At 36.1% G+C, this 22,913-nt stretch overlaps 1 protein-coding gene across 1 annotated transcript in view; it reads right to left on the bottom strand.

Annotated features, from left to right (window-relative positions):
• LOC148948156 (uncharacterized) overlaps positions 1-22,913 on the bottom strand; it is a 165,059-nt gene that overhangs the window by 86,664 nt on the left and 55,482 nt on the right. The window contains exon 2 of the mRNA XM_089096122.1: positions 1,183-1,353. Within this exon, the coding sequence (XP_088952248.1) occupies positions 1,183-1,353 (171 nt within the window). The remainder of the gene's footprint in view (positions 1-1,182; positions 1,354-22,913) is intronic.

Here is a 22,913-nt window from a genome sequence, read left to right as displayed (position 1 = left end):
CTGAGAGTCAATTGTGATTGTGCTCTGATTTGTGGCAAGTGACAGCTCATTTGAAACGTCTCATCCATCCGATGATAGCACTCCCCGTTTTGAAAAGAATAAGAACATTTTTCTCATTCTTTGGCCTTACGGCTGGAATTTTAAGACAAGCGCGATAAAAAAATCGCCCCGGCTAAATAAAGAGGTCACAAAGAGCTAAAACATCGAAGGGAATATTGAATTTTATGCTAATGTTATTGTAAATTTTTTTTCACTTTAAGAAAACACTGTATAGGACATAATAAGCCAAAGAAAGGCGAAGCAAGGCCATCACTCGCTTTTTTGTAATACAAGGATTTTCAATGTCTTAAAAAAACTTTATTTGGGAAATAAATTGAATTCATGAATAGTAAACGCGATAAGACGTATATATTACGAATCAGCGAAAAAATAGGCTTTAAAATGAGCTACTAGTCAAGCAGATAAGGTTTAGTCCCAAAAAGAAGTGTCTGACCCCTTAGAATCTTCTCTGCTGTGAGTTAATTGTGTTAAAGTATTTTTTATAGTCCTTTAAGTTAAAGGAGACAAAATTTGGTAACATAGCAACCGATTCGAAAGACTGGGCAATTGGCGAGGGATGCTTTCTTCAAAAGTTGGGAACACGGAACACAGGACGATGGCCAGGGCGATGGGCGATAGGCTATTATCCCAGGCTGGTTAGGCTATACAGTTTTCTTCTCAAATCATTTTTAAACTACTTTTTACGAATGAAAATAAAACCTGAAACATAAAACTAAATTCATTAAAATAGATCAAACAAAACCTTAAATTGTTAAAAAAAAAATAAAAAACATATAACTAATAGCTGGATAAGTGTAAATTTTGGATATTGTACTCAATAAAAAAAAATATTGAATAAAAATATATGATCAAAAAACTAAGATTTTACAGCTTCTCAAATTGCCCTCAATTTCTTGGACTAACCGTCTTGGCTTTTCTATTTCTACAATTAGCTACCTACTGCAAAATACTTGATTTTCAATTCAATTCATTAAAGACTACAAAAGCGGTTTGGCAAACACCTGAACATTGGAAAAAGATAAAACAAATGTTCCATTTTAAGATTAAGTTATTTTGTCCTGTTTTTGTAAAATAAAATATTATCCAATACGTGTCAATCAACAACAAAAAAATCAGATGTACCTTCATTGTTAGAACATTTGGGTTGCAATTCCTGGGTGTCATATTCAAATTTACATTGTCCTGAAATGCCAGGTAAATTCAGCAAGGGAACATCTTCACGTTTTGGTGACAAAAGATGGTTTGAAACATAAAAGGGCTTCTCAAGGTCACATGGTAAAGCGCCTTCAAATTCTAAAACAAATTTTAAATTAAACAAAGCTTACTAAACAAATGCTACTGCTTTTTCTTTTTAGTTACGTGTAAAAATGTAAATATACAGATATTATATACATACATAGAATTAAATTTATTGGCTATTCAGGTTTTTTCTCAAATTATGTTTAAATCCGCTCCTTATAAAGCAAAAGGAAAAAATGAAACACGCAACAAAATTCATAACCAAATAACAAACTAAAAACTGCAATTCTTAAAAAAAAAATACATAACATAGAACTAACAGCTAGATAAGTGTAATTTTAGAATAACGTACTCAATAAAAAAAAATGAATGAAAATATAAAATAAAAAAAATAAGATTTTACAGCTTAAGAATCACAACCTATCAATCGCGGGGGTTTCTGCATTAGTTCCAAAACAATAAAATACAAAATATATTCTCCCAAAATTTAACAGCTGAATTCTAAAAGCTTTGTTCCTCTCTTACACGTCTTATAACTAGATATTCCTATCAGAAGCCCCAAGACTACCCCTCATTTGGTGGTAATATATCCTTCATCATAACTGCACAGGGAAAAAGATTGACAGAAAAATTCTCTACGGGATGATTACTTGACTCACCAAAATTAAAAATAAAAGCTAATAATCTGAATTAAAGAAAAAATTGGTGGCACAAAGATGCCACGTTTATCACCCATCAGGTTATAATTTTTAGATTCAAAAACATACACTGTTACATTTTTTTCCTTGAGACTGCTTAATGAAAAAGGAGAAAAAAAGGGACAATTATTTTCTAGAGTAAGTAGGTTTTCTTTCGTACTTGAACGAATTTCCTCTCAACAAATATAAAAGTTTTTGAAGTTAATCTCACTAAAAAAAAATTAAACTATTTTTTATTTTGATTTAAAAGTAAAAATGTAAAATTTATATAAATACATAAAGTTAAATGCCCCAAAAATTAACAGCTGAAGTCAAATATTTTAATTACTCTCTTACAAGTCTTATAACTTGATATTCCCATATGAAGCCATTGATATTCCCATATGAAGTCATTGATATTCCCATATGAAGCTCCAGGGCTACCCCTGATTTGGTGGTAATATATTGTCCATCATACCTGCACAGGGAAAAGGTTGACAGAAAAATTCTCTACGGGATGATTACTTGACTCGCTAAAATTAAAAATAAAGGTTAATAATGAGAATTCAAATAAATTTAGTGGCACAAAGAAGCCACTTTTATCAACCTTCAGGTCTTAATCGTTAGATCCAAAAACATACGCGGTTACATTTTATTTCTTATGACCACGTAATGAAAAAGGCAAAAAAAGGGACTATTATTTTCCAAAGTAAAGTAGCTTTTTTTTTAATTCTTTGACAGAACATTTAAACGTATAGAATTACCGTTTTTAATTAAAGATTCCTCAGAAGCTGTGATGAGATCAGCCGTTTTAAGAAGTTTTTGCAAGTCAATGAAAGATCTAGGAACAGAGTCAATGCAAATTATGAGAAGTACTATGCCGTCATCAACACTTGTATACAACACAGAATTCAGACAAGTGTCCTAAAAAACAAAAGATGTAATAATAGATGGATGAAAATGACTTTTAACCATTCCAAAACATGTTTTATCCTAATAAATTTGAAACCAGAGGATAAATTCCTTCAGCAATGAAAAAGGGTGAGAAAATTCAAAAACTAATTCAAAAACAAAAAAATTGCTCTTTGCTGAAAAAATATAAATGTTTTTACTTTTGTAGTTTTAGTAGATCAAATAATAAAAGCATTTTGATTACTAAATATCAGTCTATTTAAATTAAACTGACAATGCACATTCATTTGTACTTTTTCGGTAAAGTGCAAATTTTGTTCTGGCTTTGGGAAGGCATAGGGGTTTTGCACCCAACTTATGTTGATTTCTGCTCGTTTTGAGTTTGACTCGATTAATTATTGTAATTTCCGTTCGTTTTGGACTTCATTTATTTATCGATGCTGATTTGTAGTAGTTTCACGCTTGGTAGATTATTTGATTTTATTTTTGTTAATTTTTTGTTACATGGAGTTCTTTACTTTTCGTTGAAAAACTTATTTTGAGGAAAAGGCTTTATAAATTAATTTCTGTTTGTTTTATATTGACATAGTCTTTTCAGGTAAAAAGAAAATAATACTTTAAATCTTTTCGTTTTTAAGACTTTATAGTTTGGCCTGCAAAATTTTGATTGGATGTGTTTTGGAAAATGTTGGGCGTGAGAGGGGCGTTAGTCGCTATCCAATCACTTTCAACTATTAAAAAAGGCACTAGCCCTTTCAATTTCCAATTGAATGAGCCCTTTTGAAGTTTATACGACAACGCTTTCAATAAAAACTTTATATACCCACAGGGCATAACTTACGACCCTTGCCCTGAGGGCTCTGGGGGCGGAGGTGTTGTAATCCTTATAGACCTAATTTCCAAAACTTTCAAATACGTTGAGTAAAATGGCTATCTAATAATTTTGATTGGATGTATTTGGGGAAAAGGTGGGCGAGAGAGGGGGGTTAGTTGCCCTCAAATCACTTTCGACTATTAAAAAGGAAATTTCAAATCGAATGAGCCCTTTTTCAAGTTTCTACGACAAAGATTTCAATAAAAACCTTATATGCCTCCAGGGCATAGCTTATAATCCTTGCCCTGAGAGTTGTGGGGGAGTGTCCTCCTCAAAATATATATTTTCTATCTGGAAATCAACTACGCTGAACAAAATGACTATCTCAAAATTTTTATTGGATGTTTTTGGGGAAAAGGTGGGTGTGAGAGGGGGGTTAGTTGCCCTCCAATTACTTTTGACTATTAAAAAAGGTACTATCCCTTTGAATTTCAAATCTAATGAACCCTTTTTCAAGTTTTTACGACAAAGATTTCAATAAAAACCTTATATGCCTCCAGGGCATAACTTATAATCCTTGCCCTGAGGGTTGTGGGGGAGTGTCCTTCTCAAAAATATATTTTCTATCTGGAAATCAAATACGCTGAACAAAATTGCTATCTCATAATTTTGATTGGATGTGTTTGGGGGAATGATGAGCAAGGGGGGGGAGTAGTTGCCCTCCAATCACTCGACTATTAAAAAGGGCACTAGCCCTTTGAATTTCCAATTGAATAAGCTTTTTTAGAAGTTTCTACGACAACGCCTTCTATAAAAACCTTATATGCCCCCAGGGTATAACTTAAAACCCTTGCCCTGAGGGTAGTGGGGGAGTGTCCTCCTCAAAAACATATTTTCTATCTGGAAATCAACTGCGCTGAACAAAATAGCTATCTCAAAATTTTGATTGGATGTGTTTGGGGGAATAATGGGCGGGGGAAGGGGGCTAGTTGCCCTCCAATCACATTCGACTATTAAAAAGGGTACTAGCCCTTCGAATTTCCGTTGGAATGAGCCTCTTTTGAAGTTTCTACGCCCAGGGCATAACTTAAAACCCTTGCTCTGAGGGTTGTGGGGGAGTGTCCTTCTCAAAAACATATTTTCTACCTGGAAATCAACTACGCTGAACAAAATGGCTATCTCAAAATTTTGATTGGGTGTGTTTGGAAGTGATGGAAGTAGGGGGGAGGGACTAGTTGGCCTCCAATCACTTTCGCCAATTAAAAATGGCACTAGAACTCTCAATTTCCAATCGAATGAGCCCCTTTTGAAGTTTTTACGAAGACCCCTTCCATATGATGTGCTTTTCTCTAAAGAAAAAAAATAATACATAGTACATTGTCCGAACATCGTTCTTATATGCCATCACGACATAACTTAAAACCCTTGCCCCGAGGGTTGTAGGGGAGTTTCCTCCTCAAAAACATATTTTCTATCTGGAAATCAACGACGCTGAACAAAATGACTCTCAAAATTTTGATTGGATTTGTTTGGAGGAATGATGGGCGTGGGGGGGGGTCTAGTTGCCCTTCAATCTTTTTCGACTCTTAAAAATGGCACTAGCCTCTCCAATTTCGAATCAAATGAGCCCTTTTCGAAGTTTCTACGACAACACCTATAAAAACCTTATATGCCCCCGGGGTATAACTTAAAACCCTTGCCCTGAGGGTTATGGGGGAGTTTCCTCCTCAAAAACATATATTCTATCTGGAAATCAACTACGCTGAACAAAATGCCAATCTCAAAATTTTGATTGGATGTGTTTGGGGGAATGATGAGCGTGGAGGGGCTGGGGGGCTTGTTGCCCTCCAATCACTTTCAACTATTAAAAAGGGTACTAGCCCTTCAAATTTCCAATCGAATGAGCCTGTTTTGAAGTTTCTACGACAACGCCTTCCATAAAAATCTTATATTCCCACAGGGCATAACTTAAAACCCGTGCCCTGAGGTTTGAGGGGGAGTTTCCTCCTCAAAAACATATTTTCTATCTGGAAATCAACTACGCTGAACAAAATGGCTATCTCAAAATTTTGATTGGATGTGTTTGGGGGAATGATGGGCAGGGGGGGGGGCTAGTTGCCCTCTAATCACTTTCGACTATTAAAAAGGCACTAGAACTCTCACTGTTCAATCGACTGAGCCCCTTTTGAAGTTTCTACGACGACCCCTTCCATATGAAGTGCCCTGCTCTAAAGGAAAAAAAATACATAGTACATTGTGCCAATATTGTTCTTATATGCCCTCAGGGCATAACTTAAAACCCTGGCCCTGAGGGTTGTCGGGGAGAGTCCTCCTCAAAAACATATTTTCTACGTGGAAATCAACTACGCTGAACAAAATGCCAATCTCAAAATTTTAATTGGATGTGTTTGGGGGAATGATGGGCGTGGAGGGGCGGGGGGGGGGGGGGTTGTTGCCCTCCAATCACTTTCAACTATTAAAAAGGGTACTAGCCCTTCAAATTTCCAATCGAATGAGCCTGTTTTGAAGTTTCTACGACAACGCCTTCTATAAAATCTTATATTCCCACAGGGCATAACTTAAAATCCGTGCTCTGAGGTTTGAGGGGGAGTTTCCTCCTCAAAAACATATTTTCAATCTGGAAATCAACTACGCTGAACAAAATGGCTATCTCAAAATTTTGATTGGATGTGTTTGGGGGAATGATGGGCATGGGGGGGGCTAGTTGCCCTCTAATCACTTCCGACTATTGAAAAGGGCACTAGAACTCTGAATTTCCAATCGAATGAGCTTCTTTTGAAGTTTTTACGACGACCCCTTCCATATGAAGTGCCCTGCTCTAAAGGAAAAAAAATACATAGTACATTGTGCCAACATCGTTCTTAAATACCCTCAGGGCATAACTTAAAAGCCTTGCCCTGAGGGTTGTGGGGGAGTGTCCTCCTCAAAAACATATTTTCTATGTGGAAATCAACTACGCTAAACAAAATGGCTATCTCAAAATTTTGATTGGATGTGTTTGGGGGAATAATGGGCGTAGGGGGGGGGGATAGTTGTCCTCCAATCACTTTCGACTATTAAAAAGGGCACTAGCCACTCCAATTTCCAATCGAATGAGCCCTTTTCCAAGTTTCTACGACAATTCCTTCGATACGATGCCTGACTAAGATGAAGAAGAAAAAAAAATGTGGCCACATCGTTCTTTACTTAGGCAGCGCTAGCGCGCTGCCTATGACTCTTTAATTACACTTGAAGACAGTATCCTTATGTAAAAAAGAAAAAAAAACAATCCTAATTTAATAGATTTTCGATATAACATGGTTTCAGTGGCAGCTATAACCTCAGACAGAGCACATAAATATTGACAGAGCTCAAAAACCCTTATAATGGCGTTGATTTGAAACAAAAATTCACCAGAAGTTACCTGTTCATCCTTGTTATCGGCACCTTACTAACCTTTTTTTTTTAGAAAGTTAATAAAGATAAAGCATATCCCAGTGTTACCAATTGTTCAGAAACATTATTCGAAAAAAATTGTCCTTCAGTGAGCTAAAATTTTGAGTTTGAAAAATTTTGTTAAGAACTTGGAAAAAAAGATTCACGTGAGTGACATCATATTTATGAGCACATTTTAAAATCATACATCATATTTACCTCAGTAGCGGGTTATATCATTATTAGTGTTTTTTAATGCAGGCAAATTTATACAAGAGCCATAGATAAGCATAAAATACAAAGTATTTTGAGTCTTTTTGCAAAAGGCATTTAATGCAGTTTCAATTTAATTTAATCCAGTTTCAAACACAAATAAATAACCTAGACCATGAAGAACATAGCACCCTATAGTTAGATACGTGAAAGAACGACTATTAAAAGTCAAAATTGAAAATGAAGAAAAAAATATAAGGTTAGAATATACATAACAACAAGTATTATATGCAACAGCAAAAATCAGTGCTTGTCAAAAATATTTTGAAAAAATGGCATCCTGGAATTTTCTGTCTTGCAATAACATGCCAAATAGATCTACAGCAAGTGTGCAAACAGTTCCCAAGGCGCCAATAGCTTAAATCGAAGAGCTATCAACACTTTAGTAGCACGACTTTTGTTTTGACAGCATTACTTTGAGGGAAAAGTATTTTAATGTACGAAACTTTTAAAAAAGTAACAAATGTAACTTGGCATAGATTGGAGTAAGGAATATCAATAGTTTTCTAAATTACAAATAATAATGTAGGCTAACGCAGTGGTAAGACATATACTAGCCATAAATGTCTTCCTCCATAATTTTATATGTACTATCAAAAGTACTGTATCATATATACTTTATATCTGCTAGTGGAGTGCAGTATTCAAAGTCAGAAATATAATACAGTTAGCTTACTGCTGCTACCTTATGAATGAAGTTGGGCACTCCATTGCAATTTGTATTATAAGATAGCTTGCCTAACTGCATACTTGATACTCAATGATCAATTAACTACAAAAATGAAAAGTAACATTTAATTTTAAGGGAGAATAGATAAATAAAGGTAATTGATTAAATTCATAAAGGTGATAATTGGTAATTGATTATAAAGCTAAATAATAAGTTAAACTGAAGAAAAAATATACATACAATTAGAATACTTGATTCGTCAACAATTATTATCAATCAAAAACGAAACCAAACAACACAAGAAATCGCAGGAAGAAACCTTCCAAGAATGAGAAATACAGCAAATTGAAATGTAAGTTAAGAGCAAACCAGTACGGTACAAGTTTAAAAGATATGCCACATCAAAAATAAAGAAACATGTGGTTAGAAGATAAATGTCAGCAAGAATTAAAAGTAGGCCTAGAGAGAAAGCAAGTACCATAAAGTATAAAACTGAAATGAAGAATAAAGAATTTTGCTGTTAAATGACAAAGAAAAGCAAAAATCAATACAAGTCAAAAATGAAACTGAAGAAGAATGAAATATGGCTTTAGGATACAATTAAAATTTACGACGGTAAAAAAATGTATCCCAAAATACATTAGGCTAAAAACCTACAAAGATGCCTTAAAGTGCAAAACTATTAATCACAAGAACATAGAATCATTGAATATAAAATGTGATCTTTGTGGAACTTTGCATTTTGATAAATTAAGAATTTAAGATAAAAATCACTTAGGTGGATGTTATTTCTTACAGACAAATCATTCCTAAAAATCATGCGGCATGACTAGCACCATGGTCAGATCTTAACAGTGTCTACATAGTTTTTTCGATACATAAAAAAATTAAAAAAGGTTACAACTTTAAGAATTAATATGTAGTTTTGCCAGGTGGCTGTATCGAACCCATGGTGATATCACAACTATATATATATAGTATATAACAAAGCTGCTTATCTTATCTTTTTGACGTCGTCCCGCCCCAGACGATGACGACCTGCTTTCCGTTTAGTCGTAGATGGTGGGCCGAAAAGAACAATCTTTGGCAATATGTCATACATCATCCACACAACGTGCCCTAGCAACCTCAAACTTTTTTTCACTATAGCCCTTGAGAGCAGTATTAAACCTCATTTTTCGTATTGCCTATTGTTTGAAAAATAAATCAAAAATATAAACAATCCTTAAGAAATTTCTCTGAAAAAAATCTTGCATATCTTCATCCGCTTTTCGAAGCGCCCAGGCTTAAGAGCCATATTTGACTACTGTCGATTCTGTTGATAGAGGAGCTTTAGTAAAGGTTTTATCCTTGTATGGTATACCAGACAAATACATTAAATTGATTAGTGCTATGTACGAGAATAACACTGCTGCGGTTAAGGTAGGAAATGAGGTTAGCAGCTGGTTTAGTATTAAATCAGGAGTTAAGCAGGGTTGTGTTCTATCCCCCTTTATATGGATTATTTTGATGGACTTTGTTTTAAGGAGCACAGGAAAGGCAATGGGAGACCACAAAATCAAATGGGGAGGGAAAAGTCTCATGGACTTGGATTTTGCTGATGATTTAAGCATCCTAGATGAAAGTGTGAGCAAAATGAATGAAGTTTTAGAGGTTGTGCGAGTTCAGGGTGCTAGAATTGGTTTGAAAATTAGTGTTAGGAAGACTAAGTCACTAAGGATAGGAATAAGTGAAGATGGAAAGGTTACGTTTGGTACTGAAAAGATTGATCAGGTGGGCAGTTTCACCTACCTTGGTAGTATTATTAGTAAAGATGGTGGGAGCAGTGAAGATGTTAAAAATAGAATAGCCAAGGCTCAGGGTGTTTTTTAACAGTTAAAAAAAGTCTGGAAGAATAGGAAGATAAGTCTGCAAACCAAGATTAGAATCTTAGAAGCTACAGTGATGACAGTGGTCAAATATGGGTCTGAAGCATGAACGCTCCGAAAAGCGGATGAAGATTTGCTAGATGTTTTCCAGAGAAATTGCTTAAGGATTGTTCTGGGTACCCGACTGACTGACCATATTTCAAACAATAGGCTATACGAAAAATGTGGTTCAATACCGCTTTCTAGGTCTCTAATGAAAGAAAGGTTGAGGTGGTTAGGGCATGTTGTGTGGATGAAGTATGACAGATTACCAAAGATTGTTCTTTTTGGCCAACCATCTAGGGCTAAACGGAAAGCAGGTCGTCCCCGTCTGGGGTGGGAGGACGTCATAAAGAAAGATTTAAAGGAAATGGGAACTTCGTGGGCGGGTGTAAAAAGGGAGGCTTTGAATAGGTTGGGGTGGAGGAGGAGCGTGCGTAGCTGTGTTGGCCTCAGGTGGCTTGGTGCTGTGATGAGTTGTTAGTAGTAGTAGTAGTAGTTAAGACAAAGTCCATCAAAATAATCCATATAAAGGGGGATAAAACACAACCCTGCTTAACTCCTGATTAAATACAAAACCAGCTGCTAACCTCATTTCCTACCTTAACCACATCAGTGTTATTCTCTTACAAAGCACTAATCACTTTAATGTATTTGTCTGGTATACCATAAAAGGATAAAACTTTTACTAAAGCTCTTATACCAATAGAATCAAACGCTTGCTCATAATCGATAAAACTGACGACCAAAGGTGTTTTACAACTCAGGCGCTTCTCAATTATTGGCTTAAGAGTGAACATTTGGTTGACACATCCTCTACCTTTTCTAAAACTGCACTGATCTTTTCTTAAAACTTTGTCTTCAGCATCTCTCAGTCTAAAAAGTATCATATTACTAAGTAATTTGCTACCAACAGAGACCAGACTAATATCTTGATAATTACAACACTGACTCTTATCACCTTTCTTATAAAGTGGCTTAATTAAGGTTTTCCTAAAATCGTTAGGCACTTCCCCTTTTTCAAAAATCATATTCATAATCTTTAGTAACTTATTTCTAACCTCATAGTCACCATATTTAAGAAACTCATTTACCACCCTATCAGCACCTGGAGCCTTAATAATTTTTAATACTTTTAGTACTGTTGCTAATCTTTCCACGCAAAACATATCTTCCTTCAAATCCAATGTGTCAAAAGCTTTTTCATTTTCATCTATATGTTTTTCTGCAACTGTATCTTGGTTCAGCAAATTTTCAAAATGTTTCGCCTCTCTCTCATTAATTATTTCGTTATCGATAATTGTGGCCACATTCCTATCTTTAACTGGGCCATGTCTGGATTGACTACTCCCTCAAAATTTATTAACATGCCAATACAATATTTTACTATTATGCCGTCTAGCTGCATCTTCCAGATCCTCGGCAATTTTATCCATGGCCTCCACTTCACACCTCCTTAGTTCATATTTTAATGCTTTCTCCACTTTCTTTACATTCCTTTTGTTTTCATATAATCTACCAATCAGATAATTCTTGTACAAGTCCTTTCTCCTTTCTATTAAACATAAAGCTTTTTCACTAATATTCTTAGCTGCAGTCCTGCTTTCTTCCTAAAGACACCTTCAGCAACTACACAAATAATTTTTCGGAAATAACTTCAACCATTGTCCAAATTACCAATTTGTAAACTCTGGAGTTTAGCATTCGACTGTTTCTGAGAAGTTTCTTTCAAATCTAATCCTTGAGTTTCCCAATAACATACCTGCCCGTGAAGTCATTACCTTTCCGAAATTTGAGCTTTAAATTAACCCTTGACACTACTAGATGGTGATCTTTACTTTTAAGATCAATAACACCACTCCTGTATACCCTAGTATCCTGTATTGATCCTGCCAGTCTTCGCTTTACTATAACATCATAAATAAGGTTTGCTGTCTTACCATCACGTGAATACCATGTTAACTTAAGAGCCATTTTATGACCAAACACCGTATTGGTTATAACTAGATTGTCATACCTAAAAAATTGCAAAAGTCTGTATCCATTACTGTTTTCTTTTCCTACACCCAAATATACCAAGGCTATGATACCGTTTATACCTATTTCTTCCAGCCTGGTTACCAAAATCTCTTTGTAAAAAAATAATATGCAGATCGTTAATCCAGTCTTTTTGCTCTTGTAACTGTAACTAAAATTCATCTGCGTTTCTAACATATAACATACATGGTTCTACAGGGGCATATACTGAAATAAATGATGCACTGTTGATTCTAGTAATACAATGAGCAATAAGGCCCCTATTATTAATACTTTTCCATCCTAAAAAAGATTTGGCAGCTTTCTTATTCACAAAGAGCCCTACTCCCTGTCTATGTACCCCATCTTTCCTGCCGGAGTCAACAAATTCTGTATCTCCTAATTTCAAGCTTTCTACCCCTGGCATATGACTCTCTTAAATAACAATTCAGTCTAATCCAAATCATCTCACTTTATCAGTCAAAATGACAATAAAATTATAATTTTTCTAAATTGTGGCATTCCAAGTTCCAATTTTCATGTTACTTAAATCATAGAAATCATTTTGGCCCCACGAGAATCAATGATCCCAGATAACAGTTCAGGACGGATATCCCATATGTCCTCGAGTCTCAACAAAAGGGACGAAGTCAGCTTAGAACCGGAAAGCAAGAAGTCCCTTGGACCTCTATGATTGGAGGCTTTGTGCAATCCTGGGCCCATCTTGGTAACAACATGATTTTCGGCACTTGGAAATCCTATTTTATCAACAAGAGTCAAAATACTGCACAGAAAATCTCAGGATTGTTACCTCAAACTAATTCTACATTCATGACTTCAAATATTATGTTACAACAGATAGGTAGCACATAGTATATAAATCTGCTAGGAATAGATTTTTCAGCCCAAAGATGCCCTTCAAAACATACCAAGACCAGAAGAATAGTCCATTCATCAGAATCCTGTGCAAATGCTGTGCTGTTTCAACTCTATAATTTCCTTGAGGGGTACCACTCCTCAAGTGGGATTAGAGTTGATTGCAGGGTCCCAGTCTTGCATGTACCCCAAAAAGGGTTGAGGCAGCTCTTTTTAGAGGCCATTGTTCATAAACCTGGTTCCTATGCCCTGCTACGGTTGTCCTCCTATATAAGATCCTCCTGGAATGGTGTTCTGCTTCTAAATACAGTGTGACCCATTATTCCGATATCGGAATGTTAAACTTGTGTATAGCCTAATAAATTGATGTCATTATAATTTTACTTTTAAAACTAATGTAAAAAAAAAACTAATATAAAACTAAGTTATCGCCATAATTACGTATTTAATAAGGAAGTAGATTATAAAACAAATATAAGAATACTCTCTAGACTAATTTATGGATTTACTTTGAAATTAGCATGTAAAACTAATGTAAAATGTAAAACTAATTTCTAGCCAAGCTTATTGGTTTTCTTTAGAGATAGCTTTTAAAAATACGGTAATATAAAACTAATGGCTATAAAAACTTATTAATTTACTTCAAAATTATCTTGTAACATTATTGCAAAAACAAATTGATAACTGATTACTAACATTATTGATTGGCTTCGAGATTTGAATGTAAAACTATTTAAAAACTTATGTCTAGCATAGTTTATTGATTTACTTCAAGATTAGCTTGTAAAACTAATATACAACTAATGTCAATTATAACGTATTGATTTACTTCAAGATTAGCTCCTATAACTAAGGTAAAACTGATGTCTAGCCAAATGATTTGGGTAGAGTACGCATTATAATTTAAATCTTATGTAAAAAACTAATATAAAACTAAGCTCTATACAAATTTATTTATCTATTTCAACATAATATTGTAAAACTAATAGAAAACTAATGTCAATACTAATTTATTGTTTTACTTAAACAATAGATTAAAAAGTAGTTTCATTACTTTGTAAACAATCCTCCCAGAAATCTATCTCTGTGGAATAGACTACACTGAGATAAACGTTAGCAACAAAACAAAACGTAAAAAATACGGTTAAAATAGACAAATTAGGTTATAATAGTACCAGCACAGAGCAGACACAGAAAAATGTTTTAAAGCAGTTTACAAATCTTACTGTGTTTCTTTTAGCCAAAGAATATATAACATACTAAAACAAAAGGTATTTAAGATAAAACACATAAATATTAAAAATTATTGTTTTATAATTTTTTTAAAATTATTTTATTGTTTTAAAATTATTGTTATTATTCGACAACTCAACAGCAACTGGGAGGTGTGAAAGTGAATAAAGGATTATTGACCAAATCTGTGAGAAAGAACATTTATTTCTACCCATATATTACCATACCTGCTTATATTTGATATTAAGTTTCATTTTAAGAGGTTTTCCCAGGTGTTTCACTTTATTTACCTGTTTTTTGATGTTAGAAAATTTTATTTTCTATTCCCAAGGGACTTGTCCTTTGTCTGCTAATAAACAGCTGTTTGTTTGTTTGTAAATAAGTCCAGGCTGAATTCAGTATTCTTCTCCTTCTTCCAAATTTGCAGCCAGTAATAAAGCGCAGTTGCCAAACGCTAAATACTAGAAACAGCATTGATTACGTTGGCTCGTCCGTTTTCGCGTTTTTTTTAGTGGATAATTTGTGCAGAAGGGAGCAATAGCAAACAAACAAGAGGCCGAATTGGTACCAGCGGGATTTTAATCCTTAAACTGCTGGGAATAGGTGATTTGAGTATTGCACTTCCCACATTCTGTCTACCTCGAAAATTTGTCAAGGCAAACCCATATGATCCTGTGAAATTTAACTTGTAAATTATTGGCTCAATTTGAGTGTCTTAAGACATTTTTCCAATCCTAGTGTATTATTTTTCATAATCATTAGACCCTAAAGTATTAAATTATAGTTACTCACCTTGGAGTTTTATTCGATTTATGTGTTTTCCAACTAATAATACATAAGTTTAATTCCTCGGAGATTTCAACGTCTATATATATTGATTTTCTTCTGTCGGTGTTGTCTTTAAAATGTTCTGTTGGTGGAAAATTTGTTCATGACTTAAATGCGGCCCAAATTAAAACGTCTCAGACAGAGCCCCCCGAAAAATGTGTAAAGATTACTGTTCTATACTTTAGAAATAGTTTAGGACTTTAAAACAGTACTTTGTAATGTGTTTGGAACATGGATATGTTATCACTGCCTGAAAATATCTAACTCAGAGTATTAACTAGTTATCAAAATGCAGGAGAACAAAGGTTTCAATTGGGAGTGTTCTTGGTGCAAATCAAATGTGACCACCCCTAGATCCATTATCCCTCCCCAAACCGCAGCTACTATCCAAGATATCACTACTGTGATCACGCAAGCAATAGGAAACCTTCAGAGTAGTCTCTCCAATACCATCGCGCAAACTGAGTGCACTTAGAGCTGAGCTAGGTTCTATAAAAGACAAAGTAAATAGTGTGGAAGTGGCCCTATCCTCAAAATGTAGCGTGGATGAAACGAAGCAAATTGTGCAAGCAGAAGTCCGAGCACTTAGTGCTAACTTTCAGCAGTCGTTAGAATCCGAAGTACAACAGATCATCCGTGCTGAAAAAGACCGAGAGTCACGGAAAAACAACATTGTTGTATACGGTATTGACGCTTCCATTGATGACACTAGTACTCTCAAGCAGTTTTCATCAACCGAGTATGGAATTCGTTGTAGTCCCTTAACTACTATTCGTGACCTAAAGCAGAATATACAGCCTAGAAATCCATCCCAAACTGCTGCACCGCCCCTTTTGCTTACTGTGTTATTCTTTCAAATTAAAAAAAATATCTTAAAAGAGTCTCTCTCACGGAAAGGAGCAGTACAGTTCCGCCATGATAGATCGAGAGAGATATAAAGCACGGGTTACAGAGCTTAAGGACAGAATAGCTTGTTGTGAAAAAAACCTTGCAATCCGTGAACTTTGTATTGTGTCAAACTTCGCAAAACGCGGAGGAGAAGTCTCTCCTCCGAAACCGATGCAGATTTAGATTTCCAAGTTGTGAACTATGTAAATAATGTAAATATGGGTGTTACCGAACATGTTAGTGCTTCTTCTATGGAAAGATTCTCATCCATGACTAGTGACAGCTCGTTGGAAACTAAAACAAGCTCTAGAAGCTACTACACTGCTAACTCGAAGGCACCAGCACCCACTTTAGGCAAAACAGATGAGGACTCGGATCAACCAGGCAATAGGACTAATGACCAGAGTAAGCAACACCAAAAACGAGTAAGTGCAGACTTTTATGCTCTAATTACTAACGTCGACCAACTTCCTAACAAATTGAACGAGCTGAAATCCATGATTTATTCCAAAAATTATGATCTGGTCCTATTGACCGAGGTTTGTCCCAAGTTCAGTAGAAAAAGGCTCAAAGATTCCCATGTTAAGATTCCAGGGTATGGTGTCATGTCAAACCTACAGTCTTTAGAATGCAGGTGTGGTACGTTGGCGCTATTCAAGACTTGTTAGAGTATACAATGATTGTGTCTCCCAGGTAACTCACAAATTGTCGAATCTGTATGGTTTGACCTATGTGATGGCAGCGATGGAGTAATAACCTGAGTAGGCTGTATTTACAGAAACCCGTCTTCCTCAGATTTCCAAGAAACCGAGCGGAGAATAGCAACAATACTGCGTAAAGCAACTATGAATTACACGGGAACCCTTTTTATAGCTTGTGATTTCAACTTCCCAGACCTCATATGGAAGGAGGGATATCGGTCTATACCTTTACTTACGAACCGAAGCAAAAGCACGAATCTATTCACAGACTGCCTTCACGACCTTAATCTCTGCCAGATAGTCGAACAAGCTACTAGAGGCCGACTTTTCCAGAGACCGACTCTACTGGACCTAGTGTTCTTACAGGATAAAGACAAGCTTCAGAACAAAAATTACTTACCTCCTGTAGGAAAGAGTGATCATATAATCCTAGAAGTGAATGTGTCATTTCGTAAGATAAAAAATTATTACATAAAGAAAACTTATGTAGAATATAGGGTAATCAGAAAAGAGCTGGAAGGCATAGTTTGGTCACCTTTACTTCAAGGGGACGTCAACCAACAAGGGGCTAACCTAAAGGACAATCTACTTACACTTAAAAAAAAACGCATATTAGTAAAACTCATACCGAAGCCCAAAATGCTGCCTTTCATGACCCCTGATTTATGCAAGGGAAGAAACCGGAGGGGACGGTACTGGAGAAAGTACAATAACGAAGGGAATGAAGAACACTACCAAAAGTTTGCGAAAGCTCAAAACAAACTAAGAAGCCTAACTCTTTACACAAGCTAGTCCAAGCTAGCTGATGATAGTAAGAATAACCCGAAGAAGTTCTGGAAGTATGTATCAAGTAAGGACCACAGCAGACGGTCAGTAAAAGCACTCAGTACAGATGATAGCAAGGAAGTGACCAACTTGAAGGACATCACCGAACTCTTCAACAGGCAGTTTGCGTTGGTTTTCACCAATGAACCAGATGGTCCTCTTCCTCATAGTCCACCATACGACATCCCTAACCCAATGCCACCTATTCTACTCTCCCCCCTGTCGTCCAAAAGCGACTTGAAGCACTAGACGTCAATAAGTCCGCCGGTCCTGATAATTTGCACCCAAGACTATTGAAGGAGCTTGCCAAAGAAATTGCACAACCACTATGCAATATATTCCAACTGTCGCTTAACTCAAAAAAGGTACCCAAAGACTGGAAGCTGACCCATGTCACCCCAATATTCAAGAAAGGTGACCGCACCAAAGCCAAAAACTACAGACCCATCAGTCTGACCTCAGCGGTGGCAAAAACCCTTGAGCGGATTGTGAATGCTGATATTTTGACAAATCTCTGTAATAATAATATACTTTCCCCTGACCAGCACGGCTTTCAGCCAGGAAAATCAGTTGAGACAAATCTCCTTGAGAAATACAGCGTCATAACAGATCACCTGGAGAAAGGAGTCCCTGTGGACCTGATTTTACTGGATCTAGCCAAGGCTTTTGACAAGGTACCACACAACCGTCTCAGATTTAAACTGTCGGCAGCTGGGACCCACTCGGACGTGGTTGAATGGGTCATGGACTTTCTGACTGGTCGGAGTCAGCAGGTTTGACTTTTCACAACTAATGGTAATAAGTTCTTCTCCGAACCATGTAATGTTGTAAGCAAAGTCCCCCACGGTACTGTCTTGGAACCTAACCTAGTCCTTATATACATTAATACTTTGATAAATGGAAAAGAAAATAACAACACTCTCTATGCTAATAACTCCAAGTTGTTTGGGCCTACACACCAACAAAGTGACCTGTTGGTTTGCAGCGTGACCTGTTGATCTGCAGCATGACCTTCATAATATCCAATTGTGGGCACAAGATTGGCTACTTGAATTCAACACATTGAAGTGCAGTGTCCTTCACTTTGGAAGCAACAACCTCCGTCACCAGTATAGCATGTCCGATCCCAATTCACTGGCTAGCTTAGTACTAAAGACAAGTCCCAAAGAAAGAGATCTAGGAGTGCTGATAGATGAACAACTGAAGTTCCACAGCCACTGGCAACAAGCAGTTTCAAAAGCAAATTCAAGCCTTGGTCTCCTCAAATACACTATAACCAGCCGCTCCCATAAAGTCTTTCTAATTCTCTATAAGGCTATAGTTAGACCCGGGCTGGATTTTGGTACGTGTTTCACCTCCCCTTCATATAAGAATGACACCAGTCTAATCAAAGGAGTTCAGAGATATGCCACGAAATGCATAGCTGGCCTACGAGATCTCCCATACAACAAGAGACTGGAACGCATGCAGCTGCCAACACTTGTCTTCAGACGCCGCCGTGATGATATGATGCTGACTTACAAGTATAACACACAACCAAATAACCCCCTCTTTACCAAACATTCAAGTCAGCACCAGACAAGAGGACACTCACATAAGCTGTCAAAACGTTTTGTTAAAACACGAACGCGGCAACACTTCTTTTCCGAGCGTGTTGTCAACGATTGGAATAGCCTTCAAGCTGAAACGGCGACTGCACCTACGGCTGCGTCCTTCAAGTCCAGACTTGACAAGGAATGGAATAACAAGCCATGGAAATATGAGTGGGACTGTCCGTCCCACTCAACTACTGACTGATGCCAACTTTATCATAATGAGTGTCTTGCTAGGAGGCTGATGCTGCTTGTCATACCCAACCATCGTGCATACTCAATCCGAAGTTGCTGTTGTGCGGTGGTATCAGCTCTTTACCACTGAGAATGGTATTTATAGGTCATACCAACCTCGTGGCCACTACTACCAAGTGGGCTTAAATTGTATCTCTCCAGCAGACCTCTCCTATGGTGTGTCACTGGGCCCTAACACAGTGACAAATTTTTGCCATCATTGACCTGGAACACAACAGATCCAGTACGGACCTTAATTTGCTCCGAAGTGCAAATTAAGGTAATTAATATAATGCCCAGAATATTTTTACTAATCCAATTATCAAGTTTTTTTTCCATTATTATATATTCGTCAATATTAAATTTGGAAAATTATATAATGACTTACAGATATAAATCTAAGAGTAAAACAATATACAAATTTAATGGTATGACAGTATTTATGAACCATGGAAATATTTGTTGCTAATGCATATCTAACCCTTTCATAATAATATATTGTACTGGTTTACTTTTCAGTGTCATTAGAAGAAAAACACTAAGAGATTCTTGTCACAAAATTTAAAAAATACCAAAAGGTTTAATTGTCACTATTTTAGAAGATCTTTTCTTTGTTTTCTACGGTCTAAATACTTAAGGGGTATCCTGGGACATTAAAAATAAAAGATAGTCTAATACTTTCTAATGATATAATTTATATATAATTTGCGAAACCACCTATATTAAATAAGTTAAGGACGGCTTCGAGCAATTCGGCATTGTCAATTGAAGAATGTTTCCTTTGTGTTAGTTGGTTAATATTAGGGGTTAGCTTAAGGTGCTTGACTATAGCACATATGGTGAGCCATTATTTTTTATGGTTAACAATTGCCACTGGCAAGGCAAAGAGAATATGGTTAAGATTCTCGCCATGGGTTTAGCATAGACAGCAAGGAGGGTTAAATACTGTTGGTGTGGGGGTTTTGATAGTGATAAGCTTTCTAATTAAGGCCTGTAGTATTTGACGGTAATCTGTGTTACAGCTTTGAGTATTTATATGATGTAAACAGAGACAGGCTTGGAGTGCCGTTGATGGCAAGATAAACATTTATGTCTCAATGGTATATACCTCTTACTGGAATAGGTCTTCCACATACTATTTAAAACTGAAGTGCAGATTTAGATACTTCATCTGCTTTGTGGTTTCCTTTAATACCCATATGACCTGGGATGTATTGGTATTTATGGATATACCTTGTTTAAGTAATTGGTTCAATAGTACAAGAATGGTGGAGTTATGACTGTCTGGGTAGTCTGATACTACGGTGATATTGAGGGAAAGGCTGATTTCGAGTCTGAATAAATTATAAGAGGGGTGTTTCTTGTAGTGTTTGTCATCTTTATAATGCTTTTCAATCCAATGTTGATGGCAGCTATTTCAGATGTCATGATACTCACATCATTTTGGAGCCTTTCTGCAGCTGCTATACCTAAAGATGGGAAGTGGACTCCACAAGCAGTCCTGGCTTCTGTTTTGAGCAATCCACAAGAACTGGGAGATGGTGGTTATATATATGAGACTCAAATTTGTAGAAAAATGATTTCACATAGGCAAGGAAAAGATCAGCCTTAAGAGCTGGTGCAAACAATATGTTCACTTATGGGTAGTGGTTAGGCCAGGATGTTATCTAGGTGTATATATGAAAAAAAGAAGAGCAATTTATGGGGAGGGTTATTTGGGGATGTGACAAGTACTATGCACGTCCCCTAAAGACACCAGGATTTCTTGGGCCCGTTATATAATATATGGGAACTGTCACCTTCAATTTTTGTAAAGTAGAGAACAAGAAACTCGTCTCAGCACATAGTAAAAGAGGTGAAACTTTTTCCTGAGGAGGACGGTGGGGTTGATATGATTCCTGAAGCTGAATAAAGTACTGATCATAGTATTTTGGACAATCTCCTGACTGCATAGTAGGGTTTTTGAGCAAGAGCCATAAGAAAAATAGTTCATAATCAATCTGAGATCTGATATAAGTTTTAAAGAAATTATTAGAGTTTTTCATGTCAACCACAAGGTGCATTGAGTAGCAGTTAAAGAATGCGCATTTTTCTGAGGAATTTTATTCTCATATTTTCAATTTGGAGCCTGAAAGTTAGTTTTTGTTCTCGAGTGATGTCAATATATTTGATGATTTGCTGCTATTGGATGACAACACCATTTAGGGTTACCAGGGCGGAGTGTGGCGTTCTCTTAGTAGAAATCTTTACAAGATGTGATTTTGATGGGGTGGTGGGGGCATGAACTGTTGGAGAAACATTCAAAAGCATAAAGCAGCTTTTATAAATTCGATTGGACCAGTTCCAAATTGTTTGAGATAAGCCAAAAGGTTTTATCATTTGCAAACTGAATGTTTGCTTGGGGTAGGTTCACATCCCATACATAAGGCATAAACAGGAGACAGCCCCTTGGGGAAGGCCTTTAGAGACAGACTTTTTAGAAGAGATGAAGGAATTTACTTGGGGAACAAAAGAGCATTCAGATAGGTAACTTTTAAAGAAATTCACTACAGGTATTGGAAAACTCATTTTTGATAATTTTTGCAGTAAGAGTGGATGTTGGATATTATCATATGGATTTTGGAAGTCCAAGAAGGCTGCAACTAGGATTTGATTAACTTTCAGACACTCAGATATGGCATTGGTTAAGCAAACAAATGCCTGAATGGAAGAATCATATTTCCTATATGCTGTTTGGGTATGTGCCCAACCCATTGTTAGACACAGCAACTGGTTAGACTCAGCAAACACATATAATTGTGAATGAATTATCTTCTCATTAAATTTTCCCAGAACAAATGTCTTAAGAGTAGGTCTTAACGAGTTGTGCTCTTCTAGGGGGTTATTTTCTGTTGATTATCTTTAAGTTGATGATGCCTTTCATTGACAGTGAAATGAAATACCAGTGAACAAACTATCAAAATTAAACTGGATTCAGTCAGATAGTTACAAACCTTTGACTACCAAATTAATCAGAAGAAAATCCTCTAACTGAAGAAAGTAACTGAATTTCTTGAACATTATTCTATCCTGAGATATTAAGCTTGGAAATTACCCTTGTTATAGCTTAATATAGTAAAAAAAAACATCACATCAACAGCAACAGGTGGTGTGAAATTGAATAAAAGACTGTAGGCCAGATTTGTGAGATAGAACATTTATTTCTACCCATATCTGTCATTTTCTGCTTATATTTATACCTAAGTGTCATTTTAAGTGGCTTCCCTTGGTGTCAATTTGTGGTCAATATATACCAAATCATAGGGTAAGACACCCAGCAGTCGGCCACCTGCCTATTCTTGGACAGAATCCTTTATACTATTTTAATAACCAATTTACAATGAGCTGTTTGTATGTCCAAGTTTAGGCAGAATTGTCACTTGTTAGTAAATTCAAAAATAGAAGGTGCTGTACAAGTGAAACTATTTGAATTAGTAACCTACTTGTTCAGAAATTCTTCAGAAATTTTTTGATACAAAAATTAAGTTTCTAGGTGATATAATAAATTAATAAGAGTAGTTTAAATGTCAAAAAGTTTTCAAAGTGATTAAAGTGTCCAACTACTGGGTGTCTTACCCTATTATTGAGTTAGAACTAAAGTGAATACACCATTCAATGCCTTTTTTATGCTGATTACGAATATAATAAGCATTTCTATCGGAAATGAATTTCAGCCCCCCCCCTATATATGCCA

The sequence above is a fragment of the Artemia sp. Qi Xiang Cuo genome, chromosome 10 (assembly GCF_049724085.1).
Source record: "Artemia sp. Qi Xiang Cuo chromosome 10, ASM4972408v1, whole genome shotgun sequence".
NCBI lineage: Eukaryota > Metazoa > Arthropoda > Branchiopoda > Anostraca > Artemiidae > Artemia > Artemia sp. Qi Xiang Cuo.
Note: the sequence above shows the minus strand (reverse complement) of the source record. Positions and strands in the feature narration are given on the sequence as shown.